Consider the following 22,731-nt stretch of genomic DNA (forward strand, 5'->3'; position numbering starts at 1 on the left):
TTAGCAATTTTTGCCCCACCACTGCAAATTAGAAGCACTGGGCATGGTTTAACTAGTAACATGTGCGGTTTGTGGCACTGCAAAGGGGTCTGAGGCACCACAAACCACTCATGTCGGTATGTTTAAATCCAGCCATATATTTTAATTCAAAGAAGTTGAGTTAAAATCTAGAAACTAAAGAACTGGCAATGAACAGAATATGTTTTCCCAATGTATGTAATGAGGTAAAGTTTAACACTGAATACCTCAAAATGAGACAAACCCATGTATATATTATGATAATTGCACAGTATAAGCTGTATGCATGAAATAAGAGAAACAGAAAGGAAGTTTCACTAACTAAAAGACTTATTTAACTAAGAACAATAGGCATCTATATACATGCTGGACATCTGTTCCAATGTATGCTAATTAGCATGCATTGGATTCAGTTAATATGGTCTGCTGGAACATGCTAATTAGTGTGTTTCAGCAGCCTCCACATCACATCTACTCAGTGTTCCCATGCTTCAAAATGGCAGCAGGGGTGCTTTAACTAAAGCTGTTTTGACAAGCTCTAGTTAAAGTGCCCCCATCACCATTTTGAAGTATAGGACTCTGTATACACATGACACTGTGGGCAGTTTAATTAGAGTGGCTCTACACCATGTAACCTTCTTCATAAATGTTTTGAGCTAAATCTTAAAAGCAACTGTTTGGTTTGAGGGTTTTTTTCACTCCTTCAAATGGAAGACTACTAGAACCGATTGCTCTAATGGTTAAAAACCTTTTAATTTATTGAGAACCAGTTTTGTACTCATTTGTTCTTGCGCCAGCATGGTTCTTTCCCCCTCTCTGGCATTCCTAGCAGTTGTAATATATTTATAGGGGGAAACATATCCCTACTCATGCTTTTATTTTACTAGGCTAAACCAACCAAGCTCTTCTAACTTCCTGTCCACTGCTCTCATCATCCTTCTCTGAAGATGTTCCAGTTTCTGTTTATCTACTTTGAACATGAATGACCAGAACTGCCCACCATGTTCCAGATGAGGTCTTACCAGTGCTCTGAAGAATGGCACTATTACTTCCTTATCTTTCAAGTAAATACCTTCCCTGACTTATTTTTGGATCACATTTTGCTTCTTTACAGTTTCATCACATTGATAGCTCATAGTCATTCTATGGTCAATTAATACACCTGGACCTTTTCTCTTCTTCATTTATTTACAGCTGATGAGCTCTCAGCATATAGAAGATTAAAATTTTAGTCCACTTCTGCATAACAGTCTATTGAGCTCTACTAAATTTCATTCCATTTTTATTACTAAAGTCATTATGGCCATTCTGTATTATATCCAGATACTCCTCTATATTGACAGTGTTTCCTAGTTTTAGGTCAATAGCAAACATTATCAGCATATTCCAACTTTTTTGCCAAGTTTATTTATGAAAATATTAAATGAGATAAGTCCCACAATTGATCCTTAAGGAATTCTGCTACTAAGCCCGGACATATATTTCCGCTTCCAGTACAACTCATTTCTGTCTTCCTTTGTTGTCAGTTTATCACACCTTAATTCCTCTAATAAATATAAGAACTATTATACAATTCCTACATACTTCAGTTGAACTGATAGTTCTCCATGAGACACCTAAAATATTGAACTGAATTCCAGAAATCTACTGCATTTCCTTGCTGTAGGCAATATGTTATCTTACCCAAGGCAAATATCATGTTAGTATCATACGTGAATCCGAGTTGCATTTCATTCCATTTCTCATTTATATCCAGGTCTTTAATCCTTTCTTTCAAGATCTTTTGTAAAGCCTTGAGTGCTATCAAGGTCAAAGTAATATAGGCCCTATATTTGCTGTTCCCTAATCACAGAGTACTTACCCCTGGCTTGGTAGATTTATTAAAAATGTATGTTACCAAACCTGCAATTCCACATACTTGTTCTCTTGGAAGTCTCAGTGAGGATTATTACCTCAGTTTTAGTAATTTAGATTTCCAAACTTGACTTATAGCAATTCTTACTGTTTTTCTACTTCTTGACCTCCAAGACATCATTGTGTTTTCTAATGAATCATTTTTTCCCATTCCTCACTTTTTTTTGTTTCATTCCTTAATATCCTACTTGAAGTGGTTGTTGCCCAGTTAGTTCAGAGCCCTTTTCATATAAACTTTCTCCACTTCTTGAAATATGGATTCTAGATCATTTTAGCACCTTTGACCTGAAGAAATTCTAGGTCTCTCCATCCTGAAGTCTCAGAGTTCTTCAGTCCAGCTGACTTGAAACGTTATGTTCTTATGTTACAATAGGGAAATTCAACAAATTTCTTTTCACCTTAGTAGAATTTTAGTATCAATATTATGAATTTCACAATTAATGTTGATATAAAATCACTTCTTCACAAGGCAGTGGCAAAGAGTGGGTTGTTCTCATTCTATTGCTACTATCTTATTTTTATAGGTTGTTGCAAAATGGTGCTATTGCAAACTTTGTTTGGAATAATATCAGGCAGTAACTCCTGGAGAAATTATTTTAGTTGTAGAAGATGTTTTGTTTTCTTTTGTTTTAAAGAGTTCTGGGTGTCACTGGTGAAAACTGGTTTCTTGACAGAACACTGAACTGGGTCATAACACTGTAGTTACAAAATATTATTATATAATCTTTCCTTCTGGAAATGTACATAAAAGAAATAAAATAACACTCTTTATAGCCAGATCACTAAGGTCCTTGTCACACATTACATTTAAGACACGATGAACAAGTTAACCATGTTGTAAGTTGTAATCCAGCAACATTTTCAATCAATTAATGGTATGCGAAAACAAGGAATAAGCCACAAAATTATTCCTCAAAAAATGTGTAATAACTTTGTGGTTGTTAATTAATAATGTGGCCAGGTGTGCCCCTGTGGCTGGGAGCTTCATCAGCTGATGGAGCTCCCTGCTGTAGGGGTAGACCATGCACCCATAGCTGGGAGCTCTGTCAGCTGATGAAGACTTCAGTCACAGGGCCATACCATATGCTTACAAGCCAGGAAGCTTGCAGCTGATGGTGCTGGCAGCAATGGGGGCACCTGAGCCTGCAGCTGATCCAGACTTCAAGCCACAGGGTTGTATCATGTGCTCCCATGGCTGGGAGCTCCAATCACCTGATGGGGCTCCCAACAGGGAGTGCAGAGTGTGTCCCTATTTCTAGGAGCCCAGACAGCTGACAGGTCTCCAGGCTATGGGATCTTGCTATTTTCCAGTGCAGGGGGAGTCCAGGATCATAATCTTAAACTTCTGAAATGTTAATAAGGCCAGATGGGATCTGATGCCCAATCCCACAATTACAACACCTTCCATGCATGTACTGCATGGCAGGAAGTGTAATTGTGTGAATGGTGTTTCAGATCCCATCACACCTTAACATTCATGTCTGGTAGGGGCCTAAGAAGCACAACGGATGTTTATGAGATAAAGGTTGGGCAGTACTTGCCAGGAAGACAGAACATAATTTATAGAGCCATGGTTTCAACTGCATAGTTAACATTTTGTGATTGTGAGGCAGTGTTGAAAACAGAATAATCTCTAAGGGCCTTGCTACACATTCATTCTGGGTGTCTCCTGGTCCTCTTAAAACCTTGATTGTCCACACATTAACATCTTTAAGTGGTTTAAAGCACAAAATTATGCCACCCGAGGGCAGGATTATCTCTAATCAGTAAAACCCATCTCCTGTTCCATTAAGGTGTAGTCACTCCCCCACACATGTGCCACTTATGTTGAAGTTCTCCTGTATCCCAGGATGCAGGGGCCACTTCCTCACCCTCCTGTTCTGTGGACCCATCTGCTTACTAGAGTAGTCCAGGGATTGAAGCCTCAGCTTTTCTAGTTTCATGAGGTTCCAGTCCCCCAGCCCAGGAATGGCAGCCTGGGGCACCTTTGCCCACCAGTGCTGAACCCTGTGCTCCTCCCCACCCCCTGCACTAAGCCATACAGAGTGTGGCCAACCCCTGAGAGCCCCCAGAACCAGCCAGGCTCCACCAAACCTTAAGCTCTAGCCCAGCAGCTCGAGAAACACCCTGCTCCATGCACCAATCCACACACCGTGTGGTGAGAGCCGGGGGTGGCTGCTGTAGGGTGGAAGTCAACCTGCTGCCAGGGAAGCCACTGCTCCAGGTCAGGCATTCTAGGTGGATCCAGGCTGCAGGTGCAGGGCTTTGTCACTGCCCATGTGGACATGGGCACTGGCTGCAGGCAGACTACTCCCAGCTTCAGAGTGAATCCATCTTGGTGGGGAGCTGGCTGCACCAGCTGCTGCTGCCACTGTAGCCTCAGCCCACATCTCTGTGCATACCACTGCCACTTCTGCCACCACCACTGGCTTCCTGGGGCCACTGCCTGGGCATCCCCCTGCCCTGGGCTCAGAGGTGTTTTTCCACTTACCTCATGTGCTACTGGGCTGCTCCTGCCAATCCCAGGGGCACCAAGGTGGGGGGGGTGTAAGTGGGGCAGGGCTGGGGGGTGGTGGTGAAGAGGCAGTGGGACAGTTGATTCCCCTCAGGCTTGCTGTTCAGGTGCTGGGAACAGCCTAAGCGAAATGTGGGGCCAGGATATATGCTCTGACATATATGATAGTGACCCAGGAGCAATTAGGGTTGGAAGGGACCTCCCTGCTCATCAGGCGTCTAGTGGCAAGTCACAGTTGTGCAGGTGGAAAAGTCAGGAAAGGTTTTCAGACTGAAGGTGTGACTGCTCTGACTCCAAGCTAACTCTAAGCTGATCAACATTTGTGTGGCTAAAAGTACAACATATAACAAGGCCCTAACTATGGTCAATAAACTGCTGATCCCACTGCTAGAAATAGTCTAGCATTACAGTCTATGGAGACACTTCCCTTAATCTGATAGGTCATTGGATTAAACTGATGATGATTGTTACTGGACTCTGCAATCAGAATAAACTCGGTATGCCCCATATACTGAACGTCTAAATAAATTCTTACTCTCAGAGCTCTAAGTTTGCAATAAACAATAAACTTTGGGCCTGATTTGCCCTTTCAGACTTGTGTTCTTGCAGTGTTTTTAGACAAGGATAATTCACCACTACCCCCATTTCCTAATTATTCTTTCAAATTTAATTCGTATCTTACAAATGAAAGAAGAGATCTATAGCTTATAATATATGCAGTAAAGTATACAGGGCAGACTTGTCCTTAAAATAGTTGTCCTTACTTTTCCTTATATAATTCAGAATGTTGTTTTGTGTTGTGACTATGGCTAAATCCTTTAATGACAGAAATCTTCAGAAGTTAATGGATTAAAGCAGGATGACTTTGGACCTGGCTATTCATCTTTCTTTCATTTGATTCCCATGATATACAATGATGAATGTAGTTGTAGCTTATGTTTATTTTTCCATTGTGATATTGCATTTGGGAAGGTTTGAACAGAATACTACTGAAGCTTGGAAGACTCAGTACTACTGTTTGCTTTTATGGTTATAAAGGCTGTATAGTATACTTATTACAATACCTGTAGTTTTAAGCTGATTTTGGAATCAAGAGAAGTCCTGAGTTTCTCTGATTTTCATAACATTTCTTACCTCTGTCTTGGCAAGCGGATGAGTGGTTGTTTATGACACCTCTTACTAAGGCTAAAGAGCTTATGAACAATTTTCTGTGCCTTTAGGAACAGTTGTTTCATGCTGTTTTCCAGTTGCTCGTAGCGACGCTGAAAATTAGAATCCATTGTCCACAAATGCATTATGGTAGATGTGTTGAGGAAATAGTTCATGGGCAGTCTTTTCATAAATAACTTGAATTCATCTGAAAAATGGCAAAATTCAATATTTTTTAATTATGTAACTATTACTATTTTGAAACAAAATGTAACTTTTCATCTGTTTGAATTTGAACAGCCATTTTAAATAAAAAATGTCATTACCAATGTTAATAAAATAGATAACAAAGGGGAGAGGCATGCCTACATATCTTAAACTTTAATTTGAAATTAAGATTAAATACACATGGAAGCATTATTTTCCATTACTATGGCATAAAACTGCTTTAGCTTGTGAACAGATTGAATTGGTGTGGTAACCCATATGTGAGTTGATCAGTGTAACTCCTTTCTAAGAGTCCACTTAACCCATGCTGAATGGAAGCTAAATTAGCTTACATCTTAAGGAAACAACTACTAAATGACTGTAGTTTAGTTTCTACTTACCATGGGATATGAAAACACACAAGGCAGTTACTGCAGAGCAGCTGATACATAATACATCCCCTACTTTTAACGAACTATAATTTGTTCATCTGTCAACACCTTTAAATTAAATGAGAATCATGTCTGCTTATCTTCACTTTCAGAACCCAATTAAGCAAACAGATGCGTGTGTGTGTAGACACACACACACACACACACACATATATATATCTGCTTATATATACATACATATGTCATTACCAATGTTAATAAAATAGATAACAAAGGGGAGATGCATGCCTACATATCTTAAACATTAATTTGAAATTAAGATTAAATAAACATGGAAGCATTATTTGTATGTATGTATACATATGTGTGTGTGTGCATACACACATATGTATGTATGTATGTATGTATAAACAGATTTTATATATATATATTTATATATTTATATTCTTGTGGAGAATAGAAATAATAATTGGATTGGCAGAATGGTCAAGTAGTTAAAGAAGTAGTCTTATGCAGGAGCATCTGGGATTCAGATTTCCGCTCTCCCATATGCTTCCTTTGTCACCTTTGTCCAATCAGTTAGGGCCAGATCTCTAAAGATATTTAAATATCCAGAGGTGCATTTAGGGGCTGCTTGGAATTTTTAAAAGTGCTTTAAAAATCTTTCCCTCAACCTATGTCCCACCAGTACAATGTTGATAATCGGATTTTTTTATAGCACAAAGATATTGCGATAATAAACTCACTGAATTTTGTATGGCACACAGGCACTCTGGTAATGCAAGCCAAATAGGTCTTTAAAATAGAATTCTATTGACTTCCACGGGACTATGCACTGGTTTACATGTAAGATTTGCACATTGGTAATAGAAAAGTATAAACATTATAACTGCACCAGAATCCATTTTGGGGGGTGGGGGCTCCCATGCTTCCAGAAATCAGTATATGTCCACCTCCCCCTCCACCACCCTTCTTTTTTTCCAATTTCATTCTGTAGTGAAGCCATGATTGTCTCACAATTAGGCCATAATCCAGTGTGGTGCTTCATTTGTGTAGGAACTGTGTGAGTTCAGTGATCCATCTGTGTGAAACAGTTTTAGAGCTGTGATGTTTGTTAAATTCAAAACTGCTTTGTCATTGTCCACTGCCCCCCACCCCCTTTTTCCAAGCGGAAATGGCTTGTTCTTTATGAAAAGGTATGATCTGGCAAAATAAAAAATAGGCTTTTACTAAACACACAAATAAATAAATAAATTGATATATAATATAGATGTAAATGTATATATGTATAAGCTTGGCAATTTTGTATTTCAGTTTCTTAAAAACACAAAAAATTGCATTAAAAAAATGGAAAAAAAATGAAGTGAAAATGTCCAAATTTAGATGGTAGAAAAATAATTATTCCAAGACAAAATGAAATTACATATCCACCATCCGGGTATGTTATGAAAGTAAACATTTCAGTATCATATCTTCATTGAAGGTTTAAAAATTATAAGAAAACTTTTACACAAACATACTTTTTTTAACATGTCAATCAGAAAGAAAGACAAGATGCCAGGTATGTGCTTTACTTTAGGCCACACAATTATTAAATTATCCAGGAACTTTATGGCATTAAAACATACAGTGCAGATCACTGTTATTTTCTACATCATTTCTATCTTTTGAAGGACTGCTATCATTCCTGCATCTCTGCAGACGCAGTTAGTTGTTGGGATACTAAGGCTCTCCCTTTGTATGAAAATGAAAGATCTAAGAAAAGTTTTTCCTTATTGTTTCAGATCTAGAACCTCAACCACAATTCTTTGGTGTTTTAAAAAAATGTGTTTCTCTAAATCAACATATATTTATGGTTCAAAAAAGGAATGGATTTCTATGGCATGAGTATTTACACTACACAAATGCAAATTTGAAACAATTGAATGTTACTTTTCCATCTATTCCAAGGGGTCCAGGACCTTCTCTGATGAGGGCACCAACTGTCTGCCTTAACTGTGAAGAAAAAAATCTTGCCCTGGTGCTGAAAAAGGAACTACTGCTGTGGTGAGAGAAGACCACAAAAATCTTGTTTTTCTTTGAGCTGAAGGGTAGGTCAATAAATGATACTTAGTTGTGTTGAAAGAAGGCTCTGTCTGATAGGATGCAGGTTATCACCGCTGAAGTTCCCAAATCCATGGGATGGGGAATCCATTAAATGATGTCATCCTTTTCTTCCTACTGAAAAAAATCCAATAACTCTCCCTTTAGCATTGTAGAGAGCACATTTTAAACTTTGGACCCCTGCTAAACCAAATGGGGCAGCTGAAAACTGACACCCAGGAAAAAGCTAATCTGGTTAATGATTACTTTGTGTCAGTTTTTCACCATCCCAAAGGGACCACCCTACCTAACATGATGTGGGATGGCCAGGTTGAGGATGAAAACACATTCACCATTAGCATAGATCTTGAGAAACTGGACATCCTCAGAACAGCTGGTCCAGATAGATTACACTCAAGAGTGCTAAAGGAACTGGCGGACATCATAGCACGGCCACTGGCAAGAATATTCGAGAACTTGTAACACTCAGGAGAAGTACCTGAAGATTGGAAGAGAGCCAATGTGGTGCCTATCTTTAAGAAAGGAAGGAAAGAAGATCTGGGAAACTACAAGCCTTTGGTAGCCAGAACCAGAGGGGTTAAATAAAAAAAATATATGCTCTTGGAAGCATCTGGTAATTATCTTAAGCAGTTAAGATTAGCTAATGCAAAGCTTGTAAGTTTGCAACCAGCAAGTGGAATTTGTCTGTCACAATTTAACTGAAGTGTTGAATCTAACTGTTTGCACTGACCATGGGACCACTGACCCCCCAAAATAAGCAGAGCTACAAGATTAGCTGATCTAAAAGGTTTTTTAAAGGTCAAGCCATAACCAGATCTGACCACCTAATATAATCAGCACATTCCAAGGAATCCAGTAATAAAAATACTAAGAAGTTGAGTTTAGGCAGGTAATGCTAATTTCAAACTTCAAAGTAATGTGGTATAATTTGCTTATTGGGAGAACCCGAGTTTGGGCAGTAACCTTTCATGATAATTTCTAGCACCTTTTGATCCCATAGGGTAACAGCTATAGGGCAAGATTGTGAGTGGCTCTAAAGCCAACAGATTAGCATAAAATAAGGTATAAAGAAGCATGTATGTCAGTTGACCAGCATGAAGGACAGGACAGAAGGACCATCACTGTACCACGCCTGGACCCCAGACTCCCAGTGTGAGTGAGGATTGGATCCTGACCAAAGGACCTTCCCGGTCACCCCTCGGACAGCATTGATTGGAGACATCTAACTTCACTGGAGCAACTTGGCACACACCTGGCACAGAGGGACTGCTGATAAACTGCCAATCCCATTTGGGAACTCTTTGTCATTCTATCTGTTGTTATCATTCACTATTAGCTCTTTATTACTGTACTATCTGTTTGTCGCATTAACCTTTCTGTTAACTGTTGTATGCTAACCTATAAGTAAATTTGACTTTACTTCACTCCTGACTCACCTCTTCAATCCTGAACCCAGCCTCATGGCTGATACACTCACAGTGCCTAGCTGGCCTGTGACACAAGCTAATCAGTTTGACCTCAATCACTGAAAAGATCTTGGAAAAAAATCATCAAAGAAACCATTCTTGACAGGCTAACAGAAGGCAACATTCTGAGGGTTTGTTGAGGGTAGGTCTTGCCTGACCAATCTCATTTCCTTCTATGACCAGGTGACACGTCACCTGGACAAAGGGGAAGAGGTTGATATCATATATTTGAACTTTAAAAAAGCCTTTGACTTGGTGTCCCATAATCTCATCATGGAAAAATTGGGGAACTGCGGCCTTGACTACCCTACTGTCCAATGGCTGGGAAACTGGCTTTGAGGTTGGACCCAGAAAGTGGTAGTCAGTGGAACTGAATCAATATGGCACCCAGTGACCAATGGTGTCCTCCAAAGCTCTGTTCTCAGACCTGTACTCTTTAACATCTTTATAAACAATCTGGACTCTGGTGTCAGAAGAATAGCTAAGTTTGCTGATCACACCAAACTTTGGGCAAGAGTGTCAACACTTGAGGATAGGCTGGTGATACAGGCCGACCTTGATAGACTTGCAAGGTGGGTAGATGTAAACCCGATGGCATTCAATACAGAGAAATGCAAGGTGTTCCACCTCAGGGGAAAAAACCCCACATCACGCTTATAGGCTTGGCAGTGCTATACTCATTAGCACTACAGCTGAAAGAGATCTGGGGGTCATGATTGACCACAAGATGAATATTAGCTACCAATGCAATACTGCAGATGGCAAAGTGAACAAAACTCTGGCTTGCATCTACCGATGCTTCTCAAGCAAGACCCAAGATGTTATCTTCACACTGTACTTGGCATTTGTGAGACTGCAACTGGAGTACTGAAAACAATTCTGGGCTCCACAATTCAGAAAGGACATGGAGAAGCTTGAAAGAGCCCAGAGGAGAGCCACACACATGATCAGAGGACAAGAGATCAGGCCATATTAAGAGAAGCTGAGAGACATGGGACTTTTCAGTCTGAAGAAGCACAGGCTCAGGGGTGACTTGGTGGCAGCCTATAAATACATAAGGGGTGTGTATCAGCATCTGGGAAAATGCTTGTTCATCAGAGCATCCCAAGGAATGACAAGGTCCAATGGTCACAAATTTCTGCAAGACTATTTTAGGCTGGACATAAGGAAAAACTTCCTTACTGTCTGAGCCCACAAGGCCTGGAATAGACTTCCCCCAGTGGTGGTGCAAGCACCTACTCTGGACACTTTTAAGAAACAGTTGGATGCTTATTTTGCTGGGATTCTTTGACCCTAGCTGATTACCTGCCCCTTTGGCAGGGGGCTGGACCCGATGATCTTATGAGGTCCCTTTCAGTCCTAATGTCTATGAAATCTATGAAATATTTGTTCCGTGTATCACTGTAAGATAACAGGAAAGTAGGGCAGGAAGGGACTTCACAAGTTCAAGTACTTCAGCTGCCTGGATGGGATCTAGGCAGGATCATCCCTGACTAAACCAATCCAGCCAAGTGCCTGTCCAGATTGCCCTTGACAATTTCCAGGGATGGAGATTCCACAACTTCTCTAGGTAGCTTATTCCAATGCTTGACCACCTTGATTGTCAGAAATTTCCTAGTTATCTCCAACTTAAACTTCCTCTCCTGCAGGTTATGGCCATTGTTCCTAGTTCAAATAATTAATGAAGGTTTTGAGCAAGATTAGACCAAGGAAGAACCCCAGAGAAAACTCCTTGCACCTGTACAATGAGCCGCTGATAATTGAGTATGATGATACAACCAGTTACGTATCCACTTTACAGTGCTTTCATCTAGTCTGTATTCGTGTTTCTAAATGAATGAAAATATTGAAGGAGACAGTATCAGAAGCTTTGCTAACATCAGGATTTGACTACCATAAGCAAGCAACAGAATGAGAGAGCTAGATGATAAAGTTAGCATGGTTATGTGGCCTTCCAAAAATAAATAAACAAGTAAACAAACAAACAAACAAATAAGATGAAGTCCTCATCCCTTAAACAGACACATTTCATGGTCCGTGAATCCACAACATGAACTCCTACCTCTCAGAAATGATTAAACTATTACACTCTAATGAACAGCATACCAGCCATTCCTGATCATTAACAACCTTTTGAGTTATAGTGCTGGAGGAGTACAAGTTTCTAGTTAGACAGGTATGTGAGAAGCAAGGATTTCTGTATGTGATATATCTACTGAATATTGTTTTGGATATAGATAGATAGATATTCCTAGATCATGATCTTAGATTATGAGTTACTATATAATTCCAGAACTCCCTAACGTTAAGGATAGGTAGACATGAAGTGTACATGCAATCATGTATGTCATACTATATCCAAACTCAGTTGATCTGAGCATATGAACTAAAATGATACAGACAGATTAATCTATCTAGTTTACTTGACCATGTAATAAATAATTAGTTATGCTGATAATTTTGGAAACTAAAGATTCTTTCACTATTCTGGTCCATGCACAGACATGACATTACACTTATATTATACATTAGGCATGAATGGAAACAAAATTAAAACTATAGAAAGCAAACATTTTTTGGCTAAAGAAATGAATGCATGCCCTTATGAATGAATATTCTTAGTCTTTAATTGATAAAGAATGTTTAAGGTATATATATTTAAAATCACATTGAAATATCTTTCCTTTTTGTTTGGAAGTAGGATGAAAATGCCTCTGTAGTGCACATGTTAAATTTAGTTGGCTAAGTTCTGAAGTGCTTTTTGAAACTTTTCCAAACTATCAAACCCTTTTTCACTACATCAATGATGTCCAACATTTTTACCTGGTGGGCTAGATTGGCAGTATCCAGTCCATCCATGAGTTGGATCAGCAAGTGCTCCTGATCCAGGGCCCAGGTGAAGCTAGTGGACACCATTTGGTGGGGAGAGGGCAGGCTGGCTGACTCCAGTGCAGCTCCCAAGAGGAAAGAAGCTTAACTTGGCCCAGTGGAGTGGGAAGGTGGCACAGAAAGGGAAGGGGTGTGGCTTGATTTTGGGGGGAGGAGGTGTGTCTATGCTCCAATCTGCCCCACAGCGGGGAATGGGTCATGGCCCAGACCCAATGGAAGGGAAGGGGATGTGGCAAGACCCTGAAGGGGAAGGTGACATGGCCAGGCCCTAACCTGGCCATGTAGGAAGAAAAGGGGGCATGGACCAGCCCCAATCCAGAAGCAGGGGGAATGACCTGCCTACACTGGGAATGGGGTTTGGGGATTTGGCGTAAGTGAGGGTGACTATATTAATAGCCACTGTTTCCCTGCTACCAAATTTCCAGACCCATGGGGAGCTCTGAAGGCCAGATGTGATATCATGGCGGTCCACATTTGACTCACAGACCAGAGGTTGAGCACACCTGCACTACACAGTTTCCTTTCATAGTAAAATATATTCTGTGGAAGTATCAAAATCTATATAAGGCAGTGCAGAAAATACAACCAAGTGGATTGATACTGATATGACAGACCCCGAATCTGGCTCTCTGATATGATTTCTTTTACCTTTTGTTTTCAGTAAACCTTGAAACAATGTTAATTTAAGGTGTAAGATAAGCTTCTTTTCCACAAACTTTAATAGGAAAGCATGGGCAATATTTGTCTTATATTATCCCTTCCAAAATGATTTCTTACATATTTTTAATGTTATTCTCCTCTTGGATTGATATAGTTATACAACATAGAAATATCATGGACCAATTATCCCTAGCTACCTGGTCAAGTGCATAATGAAGTCCTGGGATTAAGGCATCACACTTTTCATGACTCCAAAAATCTGCTGCAAAATGCCCTTTTGCTGGAATGAAATTAGACCTTTATACTAGGAAAAGGATACATGCATGAACACACACTCACTAAAATCAATGTATCCATTTCCATCTTTAACCTACAAACTTGTGCTTAAATGTATCACTGTGCTACATCACATTCATGACCATATATTTTTCCCAGGTCCCTACACCAAAGGGAAAGATCAGTTTAGGGAAAGGTTTTTCCTCAGCTTTTGAAGAAAATCCTGAAGTTTATTTTCTCCTGTGTTTTTCCTCATAGACATATATTATGACAAAATTATTGAGGCTTTAAGCATGTAAATGATGTGAAGAGGTCGTCACAAAAGAAAATGTGAAATATTAATTATTCATTATGATAGAAGGCAGAGCATGGTATTACCTTACCTTTCCTTTCTGCCTGTCTTCAGACTAACCTGGCTAACTCAGATTGTCTACATTATGATAGAGAAAGCAAACTATAGAAAAACTTCAACTAGGTTCTAGAGTAGTGGAAATGAGTGGAGCGAGATATCTGATCCTTCATAAATTTAAGTTTTGTGTTTTAATATAATATTCTGAGTAGCACAGTTTCCCAGTACTCAATAATTTAATCTTATTGCAACAAACTCATTACAAAATCCATTTTTTTGAGAGTTGAAAAATAGCATTTCGGTAAAGATATATGCCTATCTAATTTGACCTTTGACATCTAAGCTAAGTAGTGCTTTTATTTTAAAAAAATATTTTCAAAAGCTGATACCAAATATAATTTTCAGAGTTAAATAATCTAATGCTTGGTGAAAAAGCAGTTATTTCGTTCAGGAATATTTTGTTAATAAAAAATCTATCCAGTGGCCCCATGTTTCAGGTGTAGGTTTGTTAGGTTTTTTCTTTCAATGAAGAAGACATTAGAGTTATGATAATTTCTGTTTAACAATCCAAAGTCCTGTAGAAAAAGTGCCTTATATTTCTTTGTCAAAATTAACACTTTAAAATGTCTATATAGCAATTTAAATGGTCAGTTTGTTACTTCTTAAAACATTCCTATTCAATTTCTTTCTCATTTATAAAACCACAACCATAATACTTTAATACACAATTTTTGAATAGGTAGAGTAATTATAAACAAAAACTGACAAAATGGTGTGTGTGAAGAACACAGTGGGCACATCTACACATGTTCCTATGGTGCCTTTGTTACTGTGCCATTATTTGGTACTTCTTTTGGAAAACACGCTGCTACAGAGTGACATAGCAGCTAAAAATAATAGTGTGCATGTTACTGCACCATCATTTAGTACTTCTAGAAGGAAGTGCTTTCAGAAGTACTAAATGACGGCACAGTAACAGCCTGTACTGCACCATGCACACAGTTATTCTTAGCTGCTATGTCGCTGTAGCAATGTACTATAATGAGGGAGTGCATCGCTATGGCAGTGTAGCTGTGGCATCATGGTTCTTGACTGCATGCACTACATCACCGCAGCACATTGCTATGCTGACTTGGTGTCACATGTAGATGTCTGTTAACTTGAAAGATGGCATTAATACTTCTTATTACATTTAATACATTTAATTTTTTCCCCTAAAATATGTGTATCTATCATATGCACGTGTAAAGACTAGCACACTCCCTTTCATCCTGCTTCTGTGTACTTCTTGAAGACACAGTTTCTTTTATCTTAATGATTGTTTTAGTAAAGAAATGATTAGGAGGAATGTCTTACTTTGGGAACAACTGCAGTCACTGAATTTAAAATAAGCTAACAAGTTGTGTCTGTTCCTCAGTAATCTCAAGGGTCAATCACAGCAGACATTGAAGTCAAAGGATCCAGATTTCAATTAAAATGAGAGTTCATGTCAATTTTAGAGAAATCTCCCTATAGGATAGGACTCTCAAACTCAAATCTATCATGCAACATTGACCACAGCACTATCATGGCATTTCTCCTTAAACAGAGATCCCATGCACAGGCATCAAGCCCCGTAACTTTGGTCTCTTCCAAAAAAATAAATTCACCTAATAGTCCCAATTTTAAAAGAACTCTACAGTCATGAGTGATCTTCACAAATCTTGTTTCTAGACATATTATTGATTTAAATGGCCATATATTCTATATCAATACACTACAAAAGGATTTTCTTTAGTTAATGCGGCAAAAATGCTTGCTATCATGTCTGTGCTTTAATATACTTATAATTTCAGTTCTGTTAATGGAAAATGAGAAAGGGAGTTTTCAGATTTTTTCTCAACACAAAGGTCCCACTAACTAAAATGGAGTATTACTTATTCGCACATCAAGGGACTCATAAGACTTTTAGTCTCCTGCTTCTGTCATAAAAGGAAAAGGTCATGGTGGCAAAGCAGTCTTCTCTACTCACAAAAAGGAGCATGTATATACATAAATCCATCACTTAGTCCCTCTGTTAGTTCTTAAAAGATGAAGAAATGATGGAGACACATGGAAATGTGCTGGCCCAAATGGGCATAATTCCTAGATGGTCATACTTACCTGGGGCAGTTTTTCAAATGATTTCCATCCCTTCATACAACAATGAGTAAGAGGCTGTAGTTCCAAAGGCATCTGAACATATTTCTTAAGACTCCTGGTTATCAGAGAGAATCTACACATAAAACCTGAAATCTTATATTAAACCAAATGAATTTCAAGATTTGAAGGCTGAATTTCATTCAGTCTTGTGTTGATACTTTGGAGTATCTTATCTCACTCTTTGTCTATGTTGTTAATTTATCTAGGTCTGATTTTAATGTGGATCCCATTTAATTTCATTTGGCACACAGATAATTCTTTAGAATAGCAAATTAAAATAATGAATAGTACCACACTATGCAACTGAACAGCAGCCAACTCCAAGTCCAACAAAGAATTTTAAAAACAAAAATATTCTTTTAAACTTTGGGTGTGACTTCAGGGATTTCCTCTGTAGAGTGGTGAATTCCAAAGTGGTACCTGGGATTGAACCCATCTAGCTGATGCTTCTGAAACTTTAAAACGCAGCATTTTGAATGCTAGATATTTAAGCCTTATTGATCATTACAACCATCAGGCAAATATGGGAGGAAAATGTGGCCTTTTCTCTATCCAGAGAAATTGTGAACCACACATGTTGCTACACAGTACTCAACTTTATTCTGTCTTATGCTTCACACAATAAGAATACCCCTCTTTCATGTTCATTTCAGTCTCTGGCTAAATAAGACCATTTTATAATAGTAACAATGATTTATTCTGAATGACTGAAAGCAAGCTGGAGTTAAGGTCTGTCCACTGATTTCCTATAAGCTAAATAAAGCTATTAAACTGACACTTTTTGAGACAAAGATGGATCTTGAGTATAGCTGTCCTAAGCTTGGAAATTCCATTGTGTGAAAGACTTAAGATACAGAAATGCCATTCAACCAAATCAACATGACGCTTTAAAATGTCTAAGTTGTTTGTAAAAGAACACTCCAAGTTGAGGTTACCCTTTTTCTATTTTGCATCAATTAAAATATTTCATTTTGACAAAGCCAAAACACTGTATTTCAACTTATTTTTTATTCTAGCCTACTCAAGGTCCTAAACAAAAAGTCATGTTAAAATGAAATATTAAAACATTTAATTCTGAAAATGTCAAAATGGGATGTTTTACTATGATTGGATTTGTCAATGTTTTTCTCTAAGACTCATTTTCAGCCAAGTTGACACAGATTTGAAAATATTTCGATTTCAACAGATTGCATAATCCAACAGAAAATGGGTCTTTGTTTCTGGCCAGTTCTAGTCCTTAGGTTAAAGTACTAAAATGAGTCTGAAGAAACTTGGATTCAGTTTCTGGCTTTACTACTGATTTCTTGTATGACCTCTGACAAGTCATTTCTTGTCTCTGTGCTTCACTTTTCTATCTAAAACATAGGAATACAAAGCCTTCATTTATTCATACTCTTCATCTGTAACTCTATTTCAGAATAATTTCTTCAGAAAGAAACTATTATTTACTATATGTTTGTAGATTAGCAAATTAGGGCTCTGATCCTGACAGTTGCTAGGTAACAAATAAATAATAATAGTATATTTACACATAGCCTTGGGCAATTCTATCCTCAGTGGTGTCCAAATTCCAGTTGCAATTAGTGTGAGGGGCATCAAGAGTCTTGACAGAGAAGATCTTCAACAGCCTATCACACTGTTAAATAACCTCACTATCTGTGAAAAACCTTCCATTTCAATAATAAAACCATGGCAATATTACTGTCTTCCCATAACAATGCTTTTAATTGTAATCAGGCAATAAAAGTTATAACAAGTCAGACACCACTGCCAGTTTCAAATTGAAATCCCAAACCACAAAACCATTGCAGTTGTTTTCTGATGCAGTAGGACTGACATTTCAATTGGCCAAATACTGTAAATGTTCAATAAAATGCTGCCACAACCTTATGCAGACATTATTAAAGAGATTTACCAAAGATATATCATGTTTAAAATAGCCACCATCGTTCTAAGGCATGAGAAAAACAATGCAGTAAAATGAATATATATTGTTTTTATGTTCCAGTGCATTTTAGTTATTTGTGATACATTACTTAATTCATCTAAAGAAGTAGCAGCTGTGTTTCAAGAAATATATATATTTATTGAACAGAATCCAATCCACAGAAGCATAAGACCTTAGTTTAAAATTGCTTTTTTCTTCACAGAGAAAATAATAAAGTTGTACTTTAAACTCTCTTGGTTAATCATTTAGCTCCAATACATTTGCTCTTCTTACTCCAAATGTAGGACCCAAATGTACATGTGGTGAAAGGTACATGCAGGGTATGAATTGAAAGGAATCAGAATAAATGTTAGGACCAGAGCAACTGTCAAAAGTAGTAGGATCAGGCTACTTTGTGGAGTAGGTAGATTGTTGTCAGAAATTGTGGAAGAATTTGCCTTGCAGAGGAAATGTTTCATGGGAATAAGGGACAGTAGCTGGGCTAGGTGATCCTCTCCCAAACATTCAATTAAAGTGTTTGCCTGGAAAAGAATATCAATATAGCAGTATCCTCCAAAGACATGAATGTTACTAGGAGGAGAGAATGGAGCTCATTGCATTTATACTCTGTCAGCATGCTGTCTCTTGAGGCATATCTACCTCGCCTTTCTTCTGACTCTGGGTCTGCTTCAGATAGATAAAGGCTTACTCCAGTGATTCTTTACCAGGGTATATGGCACCCTGAGGTGCCTTCAGTTCCTTTCAAAGGTGCTGCAGGGTTCCATTCAATGCTGACATTGTTAAGTGTGTAAGCATGATATACAAGATAAACCCAGAAATTTCAAATAGGAATCTGTAGTATTAAAACCTTCTGATCTGTTCTGGTCTTCCTGAGTCCTTTGCAACAAAATAATTACTCTATTTTTTTCAGCAGTCAAAACATGAGTGAAAACAAAAAGCCAGTACTTTCTGAGGTGTGTATGGACTCTAATAAGGTTGAAAAGTATTTCCCTATCCCTTCATCCCTGCTTCAGAAAACACGAGACCAATAGTTAAACAGAGAAAACTGTTTAGGAGTAATCCCACATTGCTAGGACCAGTTCTGAGTGAAGCTTCACAACACACAAAGACAGCAATGATTCCCACCCCCACAACAGCTCGCTTCCCCCCCCCCCCCCCCCCCCCCCCCCCCCCCCCCCCCCCAAAATGGGTTGATATTAGAGTATTTGATATGTGGATTCTTTGCATGTTCCAGGTCATATTGTTAGAGATGTCTATGTACTTGCCCATTTATCTGCTTAGCCAGAGCACAGCTGCTTTGCATACTCATTAGCATTAAGGGCATACTCATTAGCTGTAAGGACACTTGCGTGTCCACAATGCCCGTGTAATAGGCATTTAACTGTGCATGAGTGCCCCAAACTACCATTTGGGAATGTAAAGTGAAATAGGAGTCTGTCCTAAATGTCTCATCATGCACTTCAAGCTCTCCTTTGACAGAGGTGTATGGTGTAATATGGGAGTCATACGCCTATTGGTACATCATGGAATCTGTCTGGCCAAAGAGCCTGACCTGTAAAAAATTGATGACAGCTAGGATAGGAACTAGAAACTGCCATGTGACACTGCACAGCTTAAGCAGGTGCCATTTTAAATATATATTTTTAGGCAGTCTCACAATATTTTATTCCAAACTGAAGTCAAAATGAAAATTCAACAACTTTGAATATTTTCATTTGCTTTTCACTCATTTTTGGCATAGATTCTAGCTTCCTGTCAGCTCTAGTTATTAAGGGTGTGGGAAGCTTTGGTCTACAATTTGATTCAGAGAAGATTCAGTCCAATTTGGAGGCTGAATCACCACACCCAAATTGAATCAGGAGGGAAAAAAGAACTCTGAATAGATTTGGAAAAGATTCAGAAAAGATTTGGAGATTTGGAGGGCAGTCTTTCAGGGGAACAGAAACTAAGAAGGGGGCAGGGAGCAAAGGGCGAAAGACTGACATGTGTAGCTGGCCACTGACTCTGATCTCTCCCTGAGTCCCCTTCCAATCCCAGTGCTCTGGGGCGGGATGTAGAAACAGCATATAAGCCTCTGGAGGCTTTCTGTGCCTTTTGTGAGCTGTTTCTGCCTAAGCAACAGCATCTGAATGGTACTGGACTGGCTTGGCTTGTGAAACCTCTGCACCTATATCCTTGAAACTTGGCAGGCCTCATACCCTCAGAAGAGGCTACCATCCTTGCTGTTTTCATCCAAATCTGCCTTAGCATGCACACATGACATGAGTTAAGCTTTCAGCAGTTTGAGGTAGAGTTTCCCAGAAACCCCTACACCTATCTCCTTGAAACGTAGCAAACTTCATGCCCTCAGAAGGGGCTATCATCCCTGCAATGTTTATCTGAATCAGCCAAAAAATGGCAAAGTTAGGTATGGTTATAGGTATAGGTATTTCAGTGATTCCCCATTATAATCTACAGCCAAATCTCCAAATCTCTCCAAACTGGCGCAGAAACTTCCAAAGCCAATTCAGCCAAATTGACTCAGGACAGTGATCCAAAACCCCAAATCAAATCACTGTTCTCTGAATCAGCCAAATCTGAATCCGAATTGAATATTTCCCTATTTGTACAGACCTACTACTTATGGTCATCATTAAATATCATACATGTATACACTGTACATGATATACTGTAAGCATACAGAAAGCTTAAACAGCATGGGTTTAATCACTATCTCTACTACTCCAGAATGTTTTGATCCATATTTCTACTCATACAGAGAGTTTCACTTAGTAAGCTGATGAAGTAAAAGGATCCAGAGTAGATAAAGCAAACAAACACAAAACAGGTCACAAACTATATTTCAAGTGCAGGAGGAAAGAGATACTATTATGGAATGCAAGAGGAAATGCAGGCTTGGATGAAGTAATGAAAAAAATAACAAATTATATATATTTTAAAAGAAAGTTTTAGAAATGATGACTCAAAAGAGATAATATTCAGCTAGGAGGAAAAGGGAGACACATGATGACATCTTTTTTAACAAAGTAAAATCCAAGGCTGCCAGGACAGATTGGAATCCCACCAAGAATGAGATTTTGTTACCAGCTTTGAAAGAAATGACATTATGTCCTGAACATGGTAGCCATCAGTAGAATTATATTAGATGAAACCTTCTGCTCCTCCTCTTTCATTACAATGTCATCATAATGTTTAAAGTGTCTGAGCATGCAATACCTTGTATAACTTTAATAAGTAGATTTGCCAGGTGCTGCACTAGCAGGAGGCACATAATGCTTTTAGGGCTGAAAATGAGGCAATTAGATTGTGAGAGTCTGATTGGGCATCCCTTCATTTTTGGAATATGAGATGAACAATTTAGATATTGGCTCTCTGAATAAATTCTGCACATTGCACCTGTTCATTTTATTAAAACAGTGACACCTCCACAGGGGTGAAGGGGGAATACTGGTCACAGAAGGAATGACAGCTTGGTATATCTGTTCCTACTATTGATTAAATTTCCTGACAATCACACAGGGAAGTTAATTACTGGGAGGTAAATTAACACCCTTACATGATAATAGAGAAAACAATAATTATATTAAGAACCCAGGAGGCTGAGTTTTTTGGCCTTGGGCCTGAAACTCTAAGCCCCATTTTAAGAATAACCAATGTTGTACAGCTCTGGGGCAAATGGATAGAACCATATTGATTAACATCTTTTTTTTAAGTGATTAAAAATACCTTCAACTGCCAGTGAATTTAAATTTGCTCAGCCTTTTCACAAGGAATCTTTCAATTAAGATTTAGAATGAGGCTCACTTTGCATAGCAATTGGTCTATTTTGGTCGAAAGATGTAGTGCAGAATGACTAACCTGAGCAATACTATTTCACATGTATTGAGACTGGTGTGGTCTTTCATCAACACATTCTCCCCTTCCTGCCTCCCTTCTTACTAATTTAAAATGAAAACTTATCATATGACAAGGTTAATTATATTGCCTATGGAAATCAAAAGAGTTTTCATTTTTAATTCTAGGTATGAATTATTGAACTTATGCTGCATCTATCTCCCATTTAAAATACACTAAATGGAAAAAAGGAATACACTTTCTCTCAATTTTATAAAAGAGTCCTTCTACTGGGAAAAGTATCTTTGGGCAAACAGCACTGTGGAATTTCAAACATGTCTCCTAATAACTCCAGATCAAATGTAATCATCTCATAAATGAAGAGGACAGTTAATTTCAGCTAGAAGGCCTGCAAACTCAACCTGACATCTGAAACTCAAGTTTGGCTCTATCTTTTCTTTGCAACATCACAGTGGTAAAGGTTCTGCAGATTGAAATGTGCACATAGTAACTCCTGTGCAAGCCCAGGTCCCCAGATGATGCTTTCAGTTACACTACAACCACATTCATTTTCAATATAATAGGACAGGAGCAAATGAGGATGTACCATACAATGGCAGTAATTAAAAAACCCAAACAAACAAACTTGTTAGTTCCCTTAGATGCCATCCTTGTCTTGAAAATGGTGCTGGGGGTGGGCAGTGGGTATGTGAGCAGCAGGACAGGGCAGCTGCAGTGGTGTTTGCAGAAAGACGGGGTCAGGCAGGGACTCCTGCAGCCAGTGCCCTGGCCCCCACTTGTGGGTGCAGAGCTGTCCTGGCTGGAGCCTA

The 22,731-nt window shown here is 38.7% G+C and overlaps 1 protein-coding gene across 1 annotated transcript in view; it reads right to left on the reverse strand.

Moving 5' to 3' along the window:
• BRINP3 (BMP/retinoic acid inducible neural specific 3) overlaps positions 1-22,731 on the reverse strand; it is a 404,685-nt gene that overhangs the window by 54,184 nt on the left and 327,770 nt on the right. The window contains exon 8 of the mRNA XM_019501735.1: positions 5,582-5,804. Within this exon, the coding sequence (XP_019357280.1) occupies positions 5,582-5,804 (223 nt within the window). The remainder of the gene's footprint in view (positions 1-5,581; positions 5,805-22,731) is intronic.

The sequence above is a fragment of the Gavialis gangeticus genome, unplaced genomic scaffold (genome assembly GCF_001723915.1).
Source record: "Gavialis gangeticus isolate Ggan-Ray unplaced genomic scaffold, GavGan_comp1, whole genome shotgun sequence".
NCBI lineage: Eukaryota > Metazoa > Chordata > Crocodylia > Gavialidae > Gavialis > Gavialis gangeticus.